At 41.5% G+C, this 18,174-nt stretch overlaps 1 protein-coding gene across 6 annotated transcripts in view; it reads left to right on the top strand.

Moving 5' to 3' along the window:
• PTPRM (protein tyrosine phosphatase receptor type M) overlaps positions 1–18,174 on the top strand; it is a 773,521-nt gene that overhangs the window by 683,197 nt on the left and 72,150 nt on the right. For all 6 annotated transcript variants that reach the window (XM_077900010.1, XM_077900009.1, XM_077900008.1 and 3 more), the window contains 2 exons: positions 5,784–5,860; positions 9,788–9,824. In XM_077900010.1, the coding sequence (XP_077756136.1) occupies positions 5,784–5,860; positions 9,788–9,824 (114 nt within the window). The remainder of the gene's footprint in view (positions 1–5,783; positions 5,861–9,787; positions 9,825–18,174) is intronic.

Here is an 18,174-nt window from a genome sequence, read left to right as displayed (position 1 = left end):
CTGCAGTTTTTCCTGTAAGTACAGCTCTTATTCCCAGGGACCTAAGATGGCTGTACTTGTGCTAATGCTAAATTTGAGGTGGAATGGCCTTAATTTTTCTCAGCCTCCACAAATGGATGAATAAAAATAAAGAAGATGTGATTTAGATAGATAGATAGATAGATAGATAGATAGATAGATAAGATCTTTATATATAGATATATATATAGATGTAGATGTATAGACATATACATACACATAGATATAAATAGATATACATATAGATAGGGAGATATAGATATATCTATATATAATAGAATACTGGGGATCCCTGGGTGGCGCAGCGGTTTAGCGCCTGCCTTTGGCCCAGGGCGTGATCCTGGAGACCCGGGATCGAATCCCACGTCAGGCTCCCGGTGCATGGAGCCTGCTTCTCCCTCTGCCTATGTCTCTGCCTCTCTCTCTCTCTCTCTGTGACTATCATAAATAAATGAAAAAAAAATTTATAATAGAATACTATCCAGCCATAAAAAAGAATGAAACCTTGCCACTTGTGACAATACGGGTAGAACTAAAAGGTATTAGGCTAAGTGAACTAAGTCATGCAGAGAAAGATACTGTATGATTTCACTTATATATGGAATCTAAAAAACAAAACAAAGCAAAACAAAACAAAAATAGACCCATAAATATAGAGAACAAACTGTTAGTCACCAGAAGAGAGGAGGTGAGGGGGAAGAACAAAATAGGTGAAGGGTATTAAGAGGTATAATCTTCAAGTTATAAAATAAATAAGACATGGGGATAAAAAAATACAGCAAAGGGAATATTATATCAGCTTTGTATGATGACAGATGGTAACTAGACTTACTATGGTGAGAATTTTGTAATGTACATAAATACCGAATCACTATGTTGAACACCTGAAACTAACACAATATTGTGGTTTCTAGAAGGTGAGGAGTTGAGGGGTAGGTGAAGGCGGTCAAGTGGTACAAAATCCCAACTATAAAATAAGTAAGGCATGGGAATGTAATGTAAGCATGGTGACCATAGTCAACAATATTGTAGTACATACTTTAAAGTTGCCAAGAGAGTAAATGCTAAAGTGTTCAACACAATAAAAAAAAATGTGTAACTTTGTCTAATGACTTATTGTGGTGTGTATATATTTACAATATATACAAATATCAAATCATTGTGTTGTACACTTGAAACTCATTTAATGTTGTATGTCAATTATACTTTGATTTAAGAAAAAAATTTTAAGTAAAAAGACAAGTTCCTGAAAAGATGCCAGGGGCTTAAGATATAGGAGCTCTTTGTTTCCAAACCTTTTTTCTGTTTCCTCTTTAAAACCAGCTCAAACTCATTTTTCCCAAAGATTGACTGCTTAAGGTATGCAGTGTTATGCTGCTCTGCTGACCTCCAAACAAGCCTCTTTGTGGTTCGAATTGCTAAACAACAAGGATGTCACTTTTATTGACATAAGAGGGGTAATTCCTTTTTTTTTTAATTTTTTTTTTAATTTTTATTTATTTATGATAGTCACAGAGAGAGAGAGAGAGGCAGAGACATAGGCAGAGGGAGAAGCAGGCTCCATGCACCGGGAGCCTGATGTGGGATTCGATCCTGGGTCTCCAGGATCACGCCCTGGGCCAAAGGCAGGCGCCAAACCGCTGCGCCACCCAGGGATCCCAAGAGGGGTAATTCCTAATTAATGGAAACTCTCCCATATTCCATGTACTTGACATGTACTTCTCACTTGGTCTTCAGATCCTCTGAAGGTAGTCCATCATCAGCCTCTTTTTACAGATGAAGCTCAGTGAAATTCAGAGTTTGTCTAAATTCACAATCTGGGGGAGTAGTAGAGCCAGTATTCAAATCAGGGTCTCTGGGACACCAAAGCTAAATGCTACATAGTATCAACATGAAATGGTTTTGGAATAATCAAAAACACCCATACTGGAGGAGAAACAAGAATGGCAATTTATAATTCTAAAGCTCAAGTCTTTTTTTTTTAATTGTTATTTTTTATTTAAATTCAACTAATTAACATACAATATATGATTGGTTTCAGAGGCAGGCATCAGTGATTCATCAGTCTCATATAACACTCAGTGCTCATTACATCATGTGCCCTCCTTAATGTCCATCACCCATTTGCCCCATCCAGTCTCTTCAACCTTACTATGCCGTGTCTCCTGGAAATACCGGGTCCATATAGTCTTGACCCTGTGACTTTCATGAACAATTGACCTATTGTTAGCCACAAATCTCATTGGATTTCCCATACTTTTATACCTGAACAGCTGAGTTCTCCAAACACCTTCCTCCTTTCAACCCAAACCATAGCCCCTGGTATTGGGAAAGCCTCCAAAACAAAGTGGAAGAATAGAGATTTCAATAAATGGGCAGTGGCATTTCTGCGGATCCCTTGCCTGAGTGTCTCCCATATTTGCCAAATGCCAAAAATTTCCTCTAGGCATTTCCTCATAGTTGTTTGATACTATTTCACCTCCAGACTCCCCCAGGAGAGGGAATTGAGCTTCCTGAAAGACTGTGTGATGTATGATATATGATAGTCTTAATTGGCTTATGACTCAAGGTAAATGAGATTTCAAGAAAAGATGGTAGCGGGCCTACCTGTACTGACTTATTTGCTCCCCAATAGTCTATATTTATTGTTTTCATAACCAACTGAGCTTGATTTAAAAGAGGATGCCTCAGAATCCCAGTTTCTGTCACTGAGGCATTTTCAGATATGGAGCAGGAATTTAGGGAAAATTCTCCTGGCTGGAGGGACAGATCATCTTACTTCTTTTGTCTTTATTTTCTCTGATTCAGCATGAATGATGATGAGACTTTTCCTTTTTATTTTACTGCTGTTGGGGAAAGATGGTGCTCTCATTGGTGTGCCAGAAGGCAGATAAGTACCTTGATAAGTAGGGCCAAATGCAGCCAAGAGGGCAATAGTGCAATGACCAGCCTCCTCTCACCAGGCACAATTCACATCCTTTTGCTCTCCTCCACAGCTGACTCCTTCCTCTGAGAGATTAAGCCCATTCTCACTGCTAAAATATCTCTCTCCCTGCCTTAAGATACACTGACTTATCAATAGTCACACATTTTATCGCTAGAAGAAAAAGTACCTCCTAAGCCTCGTTTCAGTAATTCCTAAACCATCTCTGGAGTACACATTAATAATGCATGAGAGTTGTCCTCTAGTGGCAAACTCTAGAGTCATTGCCACCACTGACTTTAGTTTACTTCTTCATGGAAAAGGGAAGTAGCAGGGGGAGTTCCCAAGGGCTCCAAGAGTGTGAGTCCCTGACTTGCCCTTCCCACTTTTGAAAGTGCTATTTCTCAGGACATCCAGGCTTAGAGTGGAACTTGAGGAGGTATTCTACAAGGGAGGGCTAGAGAAAGTAAGTCCACTCCCAGTTTTTTAAAAATTGTAAAATAAACATAAGATGAGACTTACCACGTGAACCTTGTGTAAGTGTCTGGTTCAGTGGCAGTAAGCTCATTTGCACTGTCATGCAACCATCACCACTCATTGCTAGAACTTTTTCATCTTCCCAAACTGAAAATCTGTACCTACTCAACAGTGACTCCCTGTCCCCCACCTCCCTTCAGCCTCTGGCAACCACATTCTTCTCTCTGTCTCTGTGAATTTGACTTCTCTGGGCATCTCTCATGTAAGTGGAATCATATAGTATTTGCCCTGTGTTGGGCTTGTTTCAAAGAGCATAATACCCTCATTTTTATTTTTAAATAGTGAAATATAGGTACAGAACAGGGTATAAAGCATCCAAATGTAGTTTAATAGATTTGTTGTAAAGCAAACACTCATAAAACCACTAAGCAAGTCCATGACAGTCCCTTACCAGCATCCCAGAAAGCCCCAGTGAACCTTGCCTGACAACTGGCCCCTTACTCCATTGAGACAGTGATGACCAAGACCTGGTGTCCGTTTGTGGGGTGAAGGGTTAAATGTGTTGCACTTACTTGCTATGTGTTGCAACCACTACATGTGGTTGTGTTGTGAAGAGAGGCCATGGGCTGGGCATTGGGTGAAAGGTGTTCATAGGGATATTCAGAATGGACACTATGTGGTCTCTCACCCAAGAGGTTATAATCCAATGGAATCAACTTTAGAATAAGGAGAATATACTACCATGCTTATAAAAAGAAGTAAAACCAAGTTCAGTCTGCTTAGGAAATATGCCCTGCATATGTCTTGTGGGTTTCCCCATGAGGAGGATAGTGAAAAGATTAAATCTGGAGAAATGGCAGCCAAGTCAAAAAAAAAAAAAAAAAAAAAGATGGAGGGAGGGAGGGAGAGAAGTAACCAAATGAACACTGGGAGATGATGGGGAAATTCTATTTCAAAGGTCCTGTTTATGGGAAATGAGAGTGCAGTCTTATCGGAGATGGAAGTCCCTTTGCAGAACATTCCAGAACAATCTGAGAAGCCCAACGGTGGTAAATTACAGGGAATGGGCTGCATTCATCCTGAACCTCTAAGAAAAATAAAGTGTGAAAGAGTGAGGATTCTGACAAGGAGGTACAATAGATCCTAAGACAACACTGCTTCTAAAGATTGGGAGGCTCTGATGTGATGCCTGCCTTTTAAAAAACTGCCCAGGGAAAGCCACAGAGTACAGGAAGGCAGACCTAATCTCCTTTTGGAAAAGCTGACTAAAAGCCTGATGTGTGTGGAATAGCCATGATTCAGGTCTATTGGAGCATCCTTCATTTGGGAGGCTCAGATGGCTTTACTGCTGGCATTGCTTTACCACCCTCCTCTGCAGTAGCTGTGTGTGCGCGCTGGCTCTCCTAACAAATACAAAAGCCTGAACAATCCACACGTCCCTGGCACCCCAATGACTCACCTCCCCTACGTCACCAGCAAAAATAAGGATGGGGGTCTCTGGTTTTAAGCACAATGTACTCTGAGAAACTAGATCTTAGAGCTAGCTTTCCACAAGGAAAACTTCTGACTGCACATGGGCCCATTCTCGGGTTGCTACCATCTGTATGGGCATCAGCTGTAGGGATAGTGAGAAGAACAGTCCTGCATGTCTGTCACACGGCATGTGACAGTGGCAACAGCCGACATTTATCCATCACTTACTGTATACCAGGCTCTCTTCTCATCTTCTTTTCTATTTTATGTTAATGCTTACAATAATCCAATGAGGTGGGCACTGTGAATCCCCAGTCTACAGACAGGAAAACTAAAGCCCAAAGAGAGAATCCCCCCAAACTCCGAGTGGCAGATTCTCACTTGCACACCTAACTCTGGATCCACCTAACTCTGGATCTCATACACATGATGCAGAGAGCATTCAGGGACAACCCAGGTTAGGTCCATGTCTGCACCTCCCGGAGGCTGGGCCATGGTTTATAACCATCATTTGTCAAGGTGGATGTCATAGGCAGCTGTCAAAATCTCAGGTTTTGTATGTGATTTAGTGAAGTTTGCTATGCATTCAATCCAAGAAATAATTCTGCTGTGATTCATAGGATTAAATGTGGAAGTTTCATACCTCTGCCAATGCTTCATGTCTGTAAATGATCAAAGAATAAGTTAATGAGATTTGCTGTAAAATGCAAATAATTATAAATCCTTCCTAGTTTTAAGAGCAAAATAGGAAATGTAGAAGGTGTGTAGTATTTAATTCTTTATCTTTAAAGCAACGTGGATGTGGAGGATCTCTGTGTGACATGCTTACATTCTGGGGCTCTGCACAGCCCAACAGATTGCTTTTAACCATTGTTTTCTTTTCTCTTTGCAGATGATCATTCGCGGGTGAGGCTGCAGACCATAGAAGGAGATACCAACTCAGACTATATCAATGGAAATTATATTGATGTATGTATTTTGAAACTGTCAGTAAGCCCAACTGTTGTGACACACTCCACTTCGTGTATCTACTGTGATATTGGTGGGCACACATTGCTCCAGCTCCAGAGAAAACACATTCATGTCACCCCACACCCTACAGAACTGTACAGTGAAGACATGGCCACTCCTTTTCTCAAGTCAGCCCATGGGCTGGTGAACTCCTCTGCAACCTTCTGTGCCTTCTTTGATGTCCTGTGTTCCTATGGACCAAGAAAATGTTATTTCCATTTTTGGGTCAACAACTTAGATTATTTGACACTTAAAAAAAATCTGTTTACATATTAATAGGATAAAACTCTCTAATTCCTAATTCGATGATTTGCAATCTCTCGTCATTACTACACTTTTAAGTTGCCTTCAAAGTAGTCTGCAGCTGTTAGTTAACCAGGACATCTAATGCACACAAGACATGTCATTAAATATGTAGGCTATTTAATTATTGAAGATGGCTTCTTTGTTCATTCTGCATCATGTTAACTTAATGTCTTACATTAGAATAAGTTCCTGAGCAGACAGCATGTTTTCAGTTGAAAGAATGAATGAAATCAAAAGTAGCCTGAAAATGAAGGGAAAGTCACTGTTACCTTCAAGACCCAGGTTCTCATTAAACAGGCTTTAGCTCTCCTGCAGTTCCCAAGGCACTGTGCTGGGCCATCACATTGTCTTCTGGTTCATCAATACTTCCATGGACAGGTTTTACCATATATATATGTTTATATATGTTCATATATATCTTGGTTGAATATAAATCAGATGCTACTAGAAGTAGCATCACAGTCTCTAAGGTTATCTAAAAATAACAAGAAGAAATGTTATTTTTAGTACAATTTGGAAGGATTTGACACATTGGTTATGGATCTGAGGGTGGGGCCTGTAGGATGACTGTTTGAAGAGTAATTCAGATCCCATTCCTCAAATGAAGATTCCTACACTGCTACATTTCATAATGACCCAAAACATACCCAACCCAAGTTAGATTTTTTTCTACTAAAGCAAAATTTCTTCCTAAAGTACATTGCACTTCTTTTTTTATCCAGCAGATGTTTAGTGAGTACCTTGTGGGAGAATACAGAGGTGTCCAAGACCTGTTACCTTCTCCCCAAGACCTCACAGTTTAGAAGCTAAAGTAAGAAATGTTTTCTTCATAAAACTCTGTCCTTTGAGAGAGTCCAGGGAATACTGCTCATGCTCCAGTCCCAGCTTCTAGAGCCCTAGCAGAGTCCTTCAGCACAGGGTAGTATCCAACTCATCTGTGTATCTCCTGTACCTGGCACAGACCTGAAACCCTGAAATACTGAATACTGAAATACTGAATACTGTAAGCACTTAATAAGTGTTTGATGAATCTCTGCCAGAAGTAGTAAACATAATCAGATTAGGCTTTGTGGTAGAAGTGATTTTAACTAAGCTTTAAAGAATGGGCAGGTAGAGATGTAGAGGAGGAAAGACATAAAGTAATGAAAATACCAGATTAATTAGTTTTAATTTTAACAAAGAAAAGAGTCAATATTCAGGGCCCCTTTATTTACTTAGGTAGTAAGATTTTATTGAGCAGCCTATTATATTAGATGTCAGTTACTGTTATAGGTATTGGAGTTGTAATTGTGAATCATTCAGACCAAAAACAAAAGCAAACCTCTTGACTCAATGGAGCTGGTGCTTTAATCGGAGGAAACAGACAATAGATGAACTAAGCCAGTTAATTCTATATGGTATATTAGATAGTATTATATACGATGGAGAAAATGAAAGCCATAACAGAAGTACCAGTATGGAGGTGGATTGTAATTTTTTAATGCAGTGGCTGGTCAGCTCTACTGAAAAGGTAATATTTGAGTGGAGAAAATAAAAGGTTGTCCCGTGTAGATAATCAAGGAAAGAGCATTCCAGACTGAGAAAAAGCCCATGAAAAGGCCTTGCTGTGGAGCATGCCTGGCAATGTTGAAATAAAGTAAGCAGGCGAGGGTTGGTGGAGTGGTATGAGGGGGTGGAGTCACAGGTGAGCAGGTGAAGAGATTGTGGGGCCAGATAATGTAAGCAGTCATGCAGACTTGGGCTTTTACTATGAGATGGCGGCAGTCACCAGAAGATCTGAGCACAGGGCTGATATGATCCCAAAGTGGGTAAGAGCAGAAGCAGGGGACCTTCCAGGAGGCTAAAGGAGCAATGAGAGAGAGGGGCTGCTACCTCCTACCATTTCCCATCACATGCAGACCGTGGTGGCACTGGAAGATGAGAGATGGTAGGATCCTGCATCCATGCTGAACACAGAGCCCTGGATTTGCTGACAGATTATCTACCGGGTGTATGAGCAAGAGAGGGGTCAGGGTGGCTTTGAGAAGCAGTTACCATTATTTGGGAAGAAGACTGAGGGCAGAGCAGATTTGGGTGGGAGGGACGGAGGAAATAAGGAATTCACTTTTACATATGTTAATCCTTAAGTATATGTTAGATATCCAAGTGGAAGTGCTAAAGAGGAAATTGATAACCACATGGGGATTTTGAGGGGAAAGGCCCAGGCTGGAAGTGAGGATACAGAACCCATCAGTATACAGATGGCACTGAGGCCACGGAGCCAGATGAGATCACCAAGGGAGTCCATGTAGGTGACAAAAGAGTCCAAGAACTGAACACTCCAACATCAACATCAAGGCGAAGAGGAAGAGTGAGCAAATCAATGAGGGGGACAAACCAGGGAGGGAGAGGGAGACAACCAGGATCATATCCTAGAAGCCAAAGAAGAAAGTATTTCAATGGGGATTAATCATGTTAAGTAGGTGGAGATAGGTCACAGAGATGAAAACTGAAAAATGACCACTGCATTTAGCAGCACAGGTCATTCATGGACTGTGTGGATTATTTCTATCTTGTAAATTGAGTTCCTCCTATCTCCTAGCCTTGCTAGGACTGACACATGGAGCTGTACGTCAGACAGGGTCTTGCTTTGTGGAGCTTGTCAGCTGGCAAGGGATGAGTGAGCATTTAATAATCCTATTTAATATCTGTCAAAAGAGTCCATATTTGAGACCCACAGCAGATCAGTTGCATAAAAGAATGTGTTTGCTTTTGCTATTCATTATCAATGACTTGTTCCTAAGAGAAAAAAAAAATCTAGCATATGCATTTAAATTGTCTGAGAAATCTGTATTTCCTCTCCAAGTTTTTCCTGTTTCCCATCTGGCTTTGGGCACAGTATATTGGGTCATCTCAGGCAACGGAAATGGAAAGTATTAAGGTCCATGTTGATATTCTGTTACCTGCATGTAATTTTCTCTACATTGGTTTTCTCTTTCCCAGATATTGATCCTTCAGGGTTCTTTGTTCCTTTCTTTCTTTGGTCTCAGTTTTCTTCTTTCATTCTTTTCTTCTCACAGGGTCATGATAAAAGGAAGGAGCCTTGCAGAATTTCTGGCCATAGCTAGAGCAGCATGCCATGGAGTTAACAGTGTTTAAGAATGATGTTCAGTATTACTATTGATGGAACTGCCTATACCTGTAGAACAGAATATGTGTTAACGCCTTGGCATGTTGCCAGTGACATCCTAAACACAAATGAAATCCTATTGCACATCCCCAGCCTGTTCGCGATCTAATAAGAGTCGTGCTCATGTTATTTCAGAGACCATAAGCTGTTAGTATTTATTGCTCACCCATCATCTCATAGCCAGTGTATGATTAAGTTACTCCCACCACCTGTATAAGCAGCAAAACTGTGATGTTTGATGCACCGGTGCTTTTCATAAGGAATTCTGGTGCTGGATCTGGTCATTTAAGTTCCCACTAATGCAATTGTTGGTATTTGTATGTGCATTTATTGTGGCAGACTTAGTGTGTGACTTCTATGCTGCTTATCGATTTCAAGTTGGTCAAATATTCTTTCTCATTTATTTTTAGGGTTATCATCGACCCAATCATTATATTGCTACCCAAGGTAAGTCTATTACAGCTTTGATGTCTTTGTTTGGTTGTTTGCCCCCTCTCTATCACTTTGTCGTGTGTCACCCCCCCCCCCCCGAGAATGATATTCCCCACTGTCACAGTCCTGTTTATTGCCGATCTTGTCATCAATACACGCCCGCCCGCCCCCCCATCCCCGCTTTGTTTTCCTGTCGGAAGGTCTGGTAACGCAATCATTTAGTTAGAACTTCGTGTTGTGATCGTTAGAAGAAGTGTATTCATCAATTCATTATTGAATTAAGTCTGTCTACCTTAGGAATTAAGCCTATATCCTCATAAATAGGTACATAGATATTCACTAAATAAATATATGCTGACTGCTGTCTATACAAAGACCTGTGCTAGTTGCTGCCAGGTATGCGGCTGAATCCATCAAGCACCCCCTCTCACATTGTGGTTAGTGGGAAAGGTCCATTATTATAAGCAACACTAACCAGTTAGAAATTTGTGGGAGAGGTGCAGAGAAAATGTTAGGAAAACTTGGAGAAAACACAAGTTGCTTTCAGATGGGATGATCCAAAAACTGCTTTGTGGCAGCGGTGGGCTTGAGAGGAGAACTTCTGAATGGCAGAGACATCACGAGCAAGATCCGAAAGCAGGATATTAGTGCTCCTGGGTGGAAAGTAGATGGTGGATTGCCTTGGCTAAAGGAGACAGGAAACCTAGAGGAACATGTAGGGGCCACAGCTTTTATCATCTTCCTGAGACACTGACTGTGAGGTGGGCCATCTAGGGAAAATGAGGACTATGAGAGGTCTGAGGTATTGGGAAAATTTCATCATAAGGGATGTGTTTGTGCATTATGTTGGATGAGCTGAAGAAATGCTGAGAAGCAGGGAGGACCCAGTTAGGGTTGAGAGCATGCATTCTCTTCATTATATTATTTTACCATTGTTTCCAGTATTGCATGATACCCCAAAAACAGGAGCAGGGAAATCAAAAGGATATGAATTGCCAATGATTAGGGATTGACAGGGGAGCAAGGAGCAAGAAAATAAAGGATACCAAGAAAATCATGGCTAGAAAATGTAGGCTTAGAGGCAGGATAGTTGGAGGTGTTTGATGGACCACGAGAAGAGAGAAGTAGCTAAAGGATCAAAGGGGAGCAAGGAGCAAGAAAATAAAGGATACCAAGAAAATCATGGCTAGAAAATGTAGGCTTAGAGGCAGGATAGTTGGAGGTGTTTGATGGACCACGAGAAGAGAGAAGTAGCTAAAGGATCAGGTTCAGTTAATGAATCATAGGTTGTAGTCAGTGAGCAGAATGCCAACACATAGAACATCACTATCCAGTAGAAATTTCTGTAATGGTGGAAATCTTCCATATCTGTACTGGGCAATATGGTAGCCACTAGTAGATACTAGTATCTACTGTGAATGAAGAACTGAATTTTAGATTTTAGTGTTGATTTTTAAATAGCTTCATTTGGCTACTCCCTACTGGTAGTTTTGGACAGCAGAGCCCTGCCATAGAAAAGTTCTAAGTATGGCTGGAATGAAGCCACTGTGGGGCTCTGTCCTCCCAACCCTAATAGCCTCAGCCAGAACCTGGGAGGCACCATACATAGAGTCCACAATCTCGTGTCACCAATTATGATTCTACACCTGGGTTTAGGTGACCTACTTAACCTCCAGTATGTTTCCCCAACTGAAATGAAGTCAGTAATGGCTCCTTCCAAGGTCACTTGGCTAGTCAGAAGAAAGGTCGCATGGAGCATGCCCTGCTTGAACCTGACAGGAAGCAAATCCTTAGAGGAGTTGCTAAGGTCTTCAGAGAGCAAGCATCTGGTGCAAACTCCTACCTGATGGGACAAAACAAGGACATGTGTCCAGGGCCTCTGAGTCCAATCCTTTTTGCCTTCTCCTATACCCTGCTGCTTCCAAACTGAATCAATCGATGCTTTTAAAGGATCTCTCTGAAAAAAAAAATAATAATAATAATAAATAAAGGATCTCTTTGTTAGTTCCTTAAAACCCTGCTAATGGATTTCAGAATATTCTACAGTAAGAGTCATAACAGATCTGATTTAGTAAATTTGATGATAATTTGGAATTAGCAGTTTTATAAATATATGTGAAAATTTGAAGATAAAATACACAAAATACTAGTGAGTTCTTAATTATCAACCCATGTTTTTATTAATAACATGACTGTAGTTAAATCTTATTTGAATTTTCAAAATTGAGGACATCTCTAGTTTAATGTGACTGAACAGCCAACCAAAGTAGAGATTAGGGATCCCTAGGTGGCGCAGCGGTTTGGCGCCTGCCTTTGGCCCAGGGCGCGATCCTGGAGACCCAGGATCGAATCCCACATCGGGCTCCCAGTGCATGGAGCCTGCCTCTCCCTCTGCCTGTGTCTCTGCCTCTCTCTCTCTCTCTGTGACTATGATAAATAAATAAAAATTCAAAAAAAAAAAACCAAAGTAGAGATTAAAACCCCCAAAGGCCTATGTGCAGCCTCTCACCTGGCATTCCATTGCTCCTCCTCTCTGCCCTCTCTCCCAGAGGGAGATAATGCTTTGAAAACAAAACTGCCGTTAGAGAAGTCACTTTCTGGTGTCTTCAGAATTCATCTGAATCATACTTAATTGCTCAGTAGTCCTCTCTGGGAGCATTCAACCTATTGAGTGTTAATGAGTAAATACATTTGTTGGCAGCTAAGAAATGGCAAATGTAATCACTTTGCAGTAGGCCACCCATGTGCCCTTAATGGAGAAGGATGCTATATAATGTCCTGTTTGCCAGAGCATGGCACCTTTCCCGGAGCGGGATTGCACTTTCAAAACTGGCAGTACTTACGTCACTGCTGTTGGTGCAGGCAGAGGGGCAGAAATGAGCATACTTTTGCTTATGATTTATGTATTTATTTTCTAGAGAGAGAAAGAGAGTGTGAGCAGGGTGGGGGCAGAGGACAGAGGGAGAGGGAGAGAAGCAGACCCTCCACTAAGCATGGAGCCCCATGCGGGGCTCGATCCCAGGATGCTGAGATCATGACCTGAGCTGAAATCAAGAGTCAGATGCTCAACCAACTGAGCCACCCAGGCACCCCAGAAATGAGCAGATCTTTTTAGTATAACATTCAATCATGACAGTACACATCATGTTAAGAGTAATGCATTCCGACCATGATGTCTGGGTTGAAAAGTTAGAATCTCTTTTCTAGTATATTACACAAACACAACGTACCTGATAGCCTTAGCCTGCCAGAGGACTTCTGATCCTACGCAGTAATTGGCCTTCGTAAAAAACAAAAAACAAAACAAAACAAAACAAAAAAAAGCAAAACACACAAACGTCTAAGAATTCAGCAAAAGGGGTAATAAAGCAGGTGCAATTTTAAAATCTCTCCTTGCTCTTTTTCTTTCCTAGTGTGCACTGATCTAATTCTTTAAACCCTATTCGTAGCAGGAACCCATGAAACTACATGAACAATCCAATTTACTGACAACCAGTTTTATCCCCAAGAGCTTAAAATACGTAGATTTTCACCAAGTCCCTTCAATCCAGAAGACATGTCATGAATTTATCTCTTCGATCTCTTCCTCCCTCACCTCAACTTTATTGATTTTTGTACCAGTAACTAATTTTGACCTTTGAGGGTAACGGTAATGGTTCTACAGACTGAAGGGACTGCAATCAAGCCTGATCTGTGGCTTTTATAGTATTTTCTTCCTGCCCCCCACCCCCCCCCGCTCCGTTTAATTGTTTTCTGTCTGCAGCTAATATATCAGTGACCGTACTCACTTCATCATATCTGCCTGACCAGCCGTTAATACAACTGTAGCATTCAGGATTTATGATTTGGCACACCAGGAATCAAAGAAGAGGAAGTCCTGTCTGTTAACTGCATGTCTGTACTCAGAGTGGGGATTTCAAAAGCAGGGCGCACAGTGAGGGGCAGATGAGTACGCAGGTGGATAGGGTTGCCCAGAACCGATCGTATCTCACAATCAAAAGCTACCCCATGGAGACCACAGTGTGGGCCATGAGCTAGAGGAAGCTGCACACATTTAGAACCGCTCCCCCAAAATGACTCCGGGAACACCTGCCAGCCACGTAGTATGCAAATGATGGGGGCCTGAAGAAATATTGTTTTTACCATTGTTTGGTTTTCTTTTTGAAATGGATTTCAGGGGACGCCAGAGTGGCTCCATGGCTGAGCATCTGCCTTTGGCTCAGGGCGTGATCCTGGGGTCCTGGGATCGAGTCCCACATCAGGCTCCCTGCAGAGAGCCTGCTTCTCCCTCTGCCTGTGTCTCTACCTCTCTCTGTGTGTCTCTCATGAATAAATAAATAAAATCTGAAAAAAGAAAGAAAGAAACTGACTTCAAAAGTCCTGCTATAGAAAAGTCAGAAATGATGCCATCTGCTAGTTGAGGAAGGTCAGTCTGAGATGGACACAGCCTGCTTGGCACTCAGCCCTTTTAGTCCCACTCATCTGTGGGCTGGAGGTGTACCCAAATACAGGAGGTTCCTACGAGAGGAACTTGCCTGTCCTTCCTTCAGGGGAGCCCACAGGCATCAGGAAATCCAGAGGGCATGTCACAGTCATGTGGTGGTGTGCCAGCACTTGACTGCGATTTCTGGGAGCCAGGAAAGGGGTCAAGGGCATCAGTGGTGTGAGTGCAGACGGCAGGTCTTCAGCAAGCCTTGAAGGAGGGTTCCTGTGTCAGAGGATGGAGGATGGGATGAACAGGATGCCTGGCCAGGTCAGAGAAGAGCAAGGAGCCCAGGTAGAGGGTGTAAGCAGGAAGGGTCTGAGATAGGAAGGGTCTTCACCTCCAAGGCATCTTGGGCCTTCTCAGTGGCTTGCTGATCTTCTCTCGGGAAAAACTCACACAGACACACAATTTGATATAGGCATTCAGGCATTCACAGACAATAAAATCTAGCCTGAAAAATCTCTATGCCCCAGGGGACACCTGGGTGGCTCAGTGGTTGGGCATCTGCCTTCAGCTCAGGTCATGATCCCAGGATCCTGGGATCGAGTCCCACATCAGGCTCCCTGCATAGAGCCTGCTTCTCCCTCTGCCTGTGTCTCTGCCTCTCCCTGTGTCTCATGAATAAATAAATAAAATCTTTAAAAAATTATATATATATTATATGTATATAATATATATATGTACATATATATATATATATATATAATATATATATATACCCTAGATTAAAAAAAAAAAAAGCCCTGAGTTACAGGGGTAAGAAAGCCTGATGGGGAAGGTGAGGACATTGGTATAAAGGCTGTGAGTGGAGTGTTATTTAATGAAAGGAAGAAGGGCAGCGAGGGGAGAGGATGGGTGTTTCTGAGTGGTGGTGAAAACAGTACTTTAAGAAGATGGGTTAGTATGGAATTATCCTGCAGAGAAAACTGGAAACAAAGGTAACAGAGAGTAACCACAAACAAAAATCTGGGGTACACAAAAATGATTCAGACAACAATAATGACAGCAAGGCAGTTGTCACTTTTATCCAATAATCTAAGTTGCATACAACCGAAATCTGTTTTCTAAAATTAAATATAGTGTCAAAACGGTTGATTTTTAAGGATGTTCCTTCTCATGCAATAAAAAGCGATAAATATATTTTCTTTCTGTATTTGTAGTTTTGCCTGCTATAATATGCTTCTTTTTGAAACTCAGCATTTTAACTTGTCCATTGATTCAATAAACATTAAGTGCCTGTTGAGTGCTAGACTTTTTAGTATAATTAATTTTCTATCCTCTGACTAATTTGGGTATTACTTGTCTATTTCATAGATGGAAGAAAGAGGGCCCTGGGGAGAAACAGGGGTTGAAAACAAAACCAACATGTAGTTGAGTGTCTACAATGCGCCCACAAAGGTTCTAGATGCTTTTCCGCCTTTTCGTGTCTAGTGCTGCATGATTCCCTGTGATTCTCACCCTGGATAAGAGGCGCAGGGCTTGTGCTCTTTCTCCTGTACTGAAGCTCGCCTTTCAAAATCCAGTCCCTTCCTTCTAAGTTATGATCGTGCTCCCCTCAAAAAACAAATTCTCTATGATATAGTCATATCTGAAAATACCTCTTAATTAAAATTGTCTTAGGTGTCCTGAAATATGACACTACAATTCCAGAGTCTTCCTCCCCAGCAGACCTTGGGCACCTGTTTAGAGACCCGCCAGTCTGGGGAGCTAATGCTGACAAGGCAGCAAGATCAAGGCTGAGGTCAGGATTCCAGTGGGGTAGCCTGGCCTGTCAAATTAGCACAATACCTCCCCCCAAAATAAATGACAAAATCGATGTCAAGAGGCACCTGTCCTCAAGAAGAATTAAATATGTAGATTTCAACAATCTGAAGTTAGCACGTCCTCTGTTCACAGAAACTCTGGCTGCCCAGTGTCATGTTTCTGGATGCAGTCATACTGGGGCTGATAAAGAAAACCAACTACCAGATAGTTATTTACTATGAGAAATATTACTGTGTGCCAGGCAGGACTGCCTTCTGCCTGGCAAGGACACCCTGCATTGCGGGCCAGCTAAAGAGGAAGATGCCTTGGCAGAAGGTGACTTCATGTTCTGGCATCAGAAGGGCCCCAGAGTTCATTTACTAATTCAACAGGTCCGTACCCACTGCCTGTGGAGAGCTGGCACGAAGCAGATGCCCAGTGAGATTACAAGAATGAGTGAGTGAGGGAAGAAATGGATACATGAACGCATTGGGGTGACCTTTGTGCCAGACACCAGTTAGGCAATAGAACGTTCCAACCAAACATAAAGGACATCTCGCACTGGCCTGACACAGCATCTACTCACCTGAGTGGATTTGGGGATCGTGATCTCCAACTTCTGCAACTATTTCTTTTCTGAGTTAAAGCTAGTCAACTCCTATTCTTACGAGCACTTTTTCTTCTAATGTGCCAGCCGATCAAGGCACTGGTTTTGGAGATAACCCATCCTATTAAACGCTCTAGCTTATCTCTGCCCAGATCCTACTTGTGCATATTCCCCCTCCCCTATACACTGTATATAATCAATTTTATTTGTCCATAATTATTATTTATTGATAATTTGGAAAAGAGAAAAAGAGAAGCCTGAAAATAAATGTCCTCCAGAGATCTTGAGCCAGAAGCAAACTTTTAACATGAAAATAACAAAAACCTGGGCAGTGAAGTTTTATAGCACACACACCTCCCAATTGTCAGCTACAGTTGAAATTTTGCTAGAGTGACTTTCTTCCGTTTGCTCTTGATCTAGTTTCCTTCTTCCTGTCTTCCACATATTCCCTGTGGTATGAACATTTTTCATAAGGATTTTCAGAAAGATAAATGTGGCTTATATTTTCTTAGCTCCAGATTCTCCCTCTGGCCTCTGAAGCAGTAAATAATGGTGCTTAGAATAGGTACACTTAACTCTCCTCGGCAAGTCACGCTTGGAGCAGAGACTTGTCAGTGTAAATACAAGTTCTACATACTCTGTGAAGAAGCTTTTGTCTCTTGCATTCTGGCCTCCAGATGGAGATGAACCCTTGAAATTATTTCTCAGTAGAATTGGAAGAAAAAAAGTTTTAATCAAAAGCTAAGCCTTCAGTAAACAACTTTTGTTTTTATTCACTCGAATACCAGTGTGTACAAGTACAGTAGCTGACATTTCTTCCCAACTACATTGTCCTCATATTGCCAATGGATTGTAGACTATGTTTGGATTCACTTATTGTATCATCTTTGAGGTTGATTTAAACTCCTTGCCTGGAAAAAATAAAAAATAAAAAAAATAAACTCCTTGCCTGGTAAAGTGGAGTATTCTCTAGTTTTTCAATTTGAATAGGGAAGCTTTGAGGAAGTGTCATTTACACCCAGCCAAACAGTGACCCCTCATGAAGTCCACATATTACATATGCCCAGTGCCAAACTCTCCATGCGGAGCACACTGCACGTTACCTCTCCCTGTACAGTTTTCCAGGAAGAATGAACAATTGCAATTAACAGCTTACCCACAAACTTACTTTGAAACCATAATTTTTCTTCACCAGATTAATTTCAACAGAGACTGGCCAATTAGCCAACAGGTCAGATCACAGACATTGCTCACCCTCTGCTCTTAATAAACCTGCTCATTAGTAGTGAGAATGTTTAAAGACAGGTTGCAAATTAAAAGATGAAACCAAAAATAGATTGCAGTAGGTGGCATCCACCCCTATTGTTACAGATGCCATTGCAGAAGCATGTCCCTCGAGTAATGGAATCTAAACCAACACAGAATAATTTGAAAACAAACGATGCTGCTGTCAAGCAGGCACCTGGTTTTAGATTGTTTTAAAATGCTTTTTGAATCTGTAAGAATAATTTACTGGTATTCCTCATTTG

Source organism: Canis aureus, chromosome 6 (genome assembly GCF_053574225.1).
Source record: "Canis aureus isolate CA01 chromosome 6, VMU_Caureus_v.1.0, whole genome shotgun sequence".
Taxonomy (NCBI): Eukaryota; Metazoa; Chordata; class Mammalia; order Carnivora; family Canidae; genus Canis; species Canis aureus.
The sequence above is the reverse complement of the archived record's forward strand: the minus strand, read 5'-3'. Positions and strand labels throughout refer to the sequence as shown.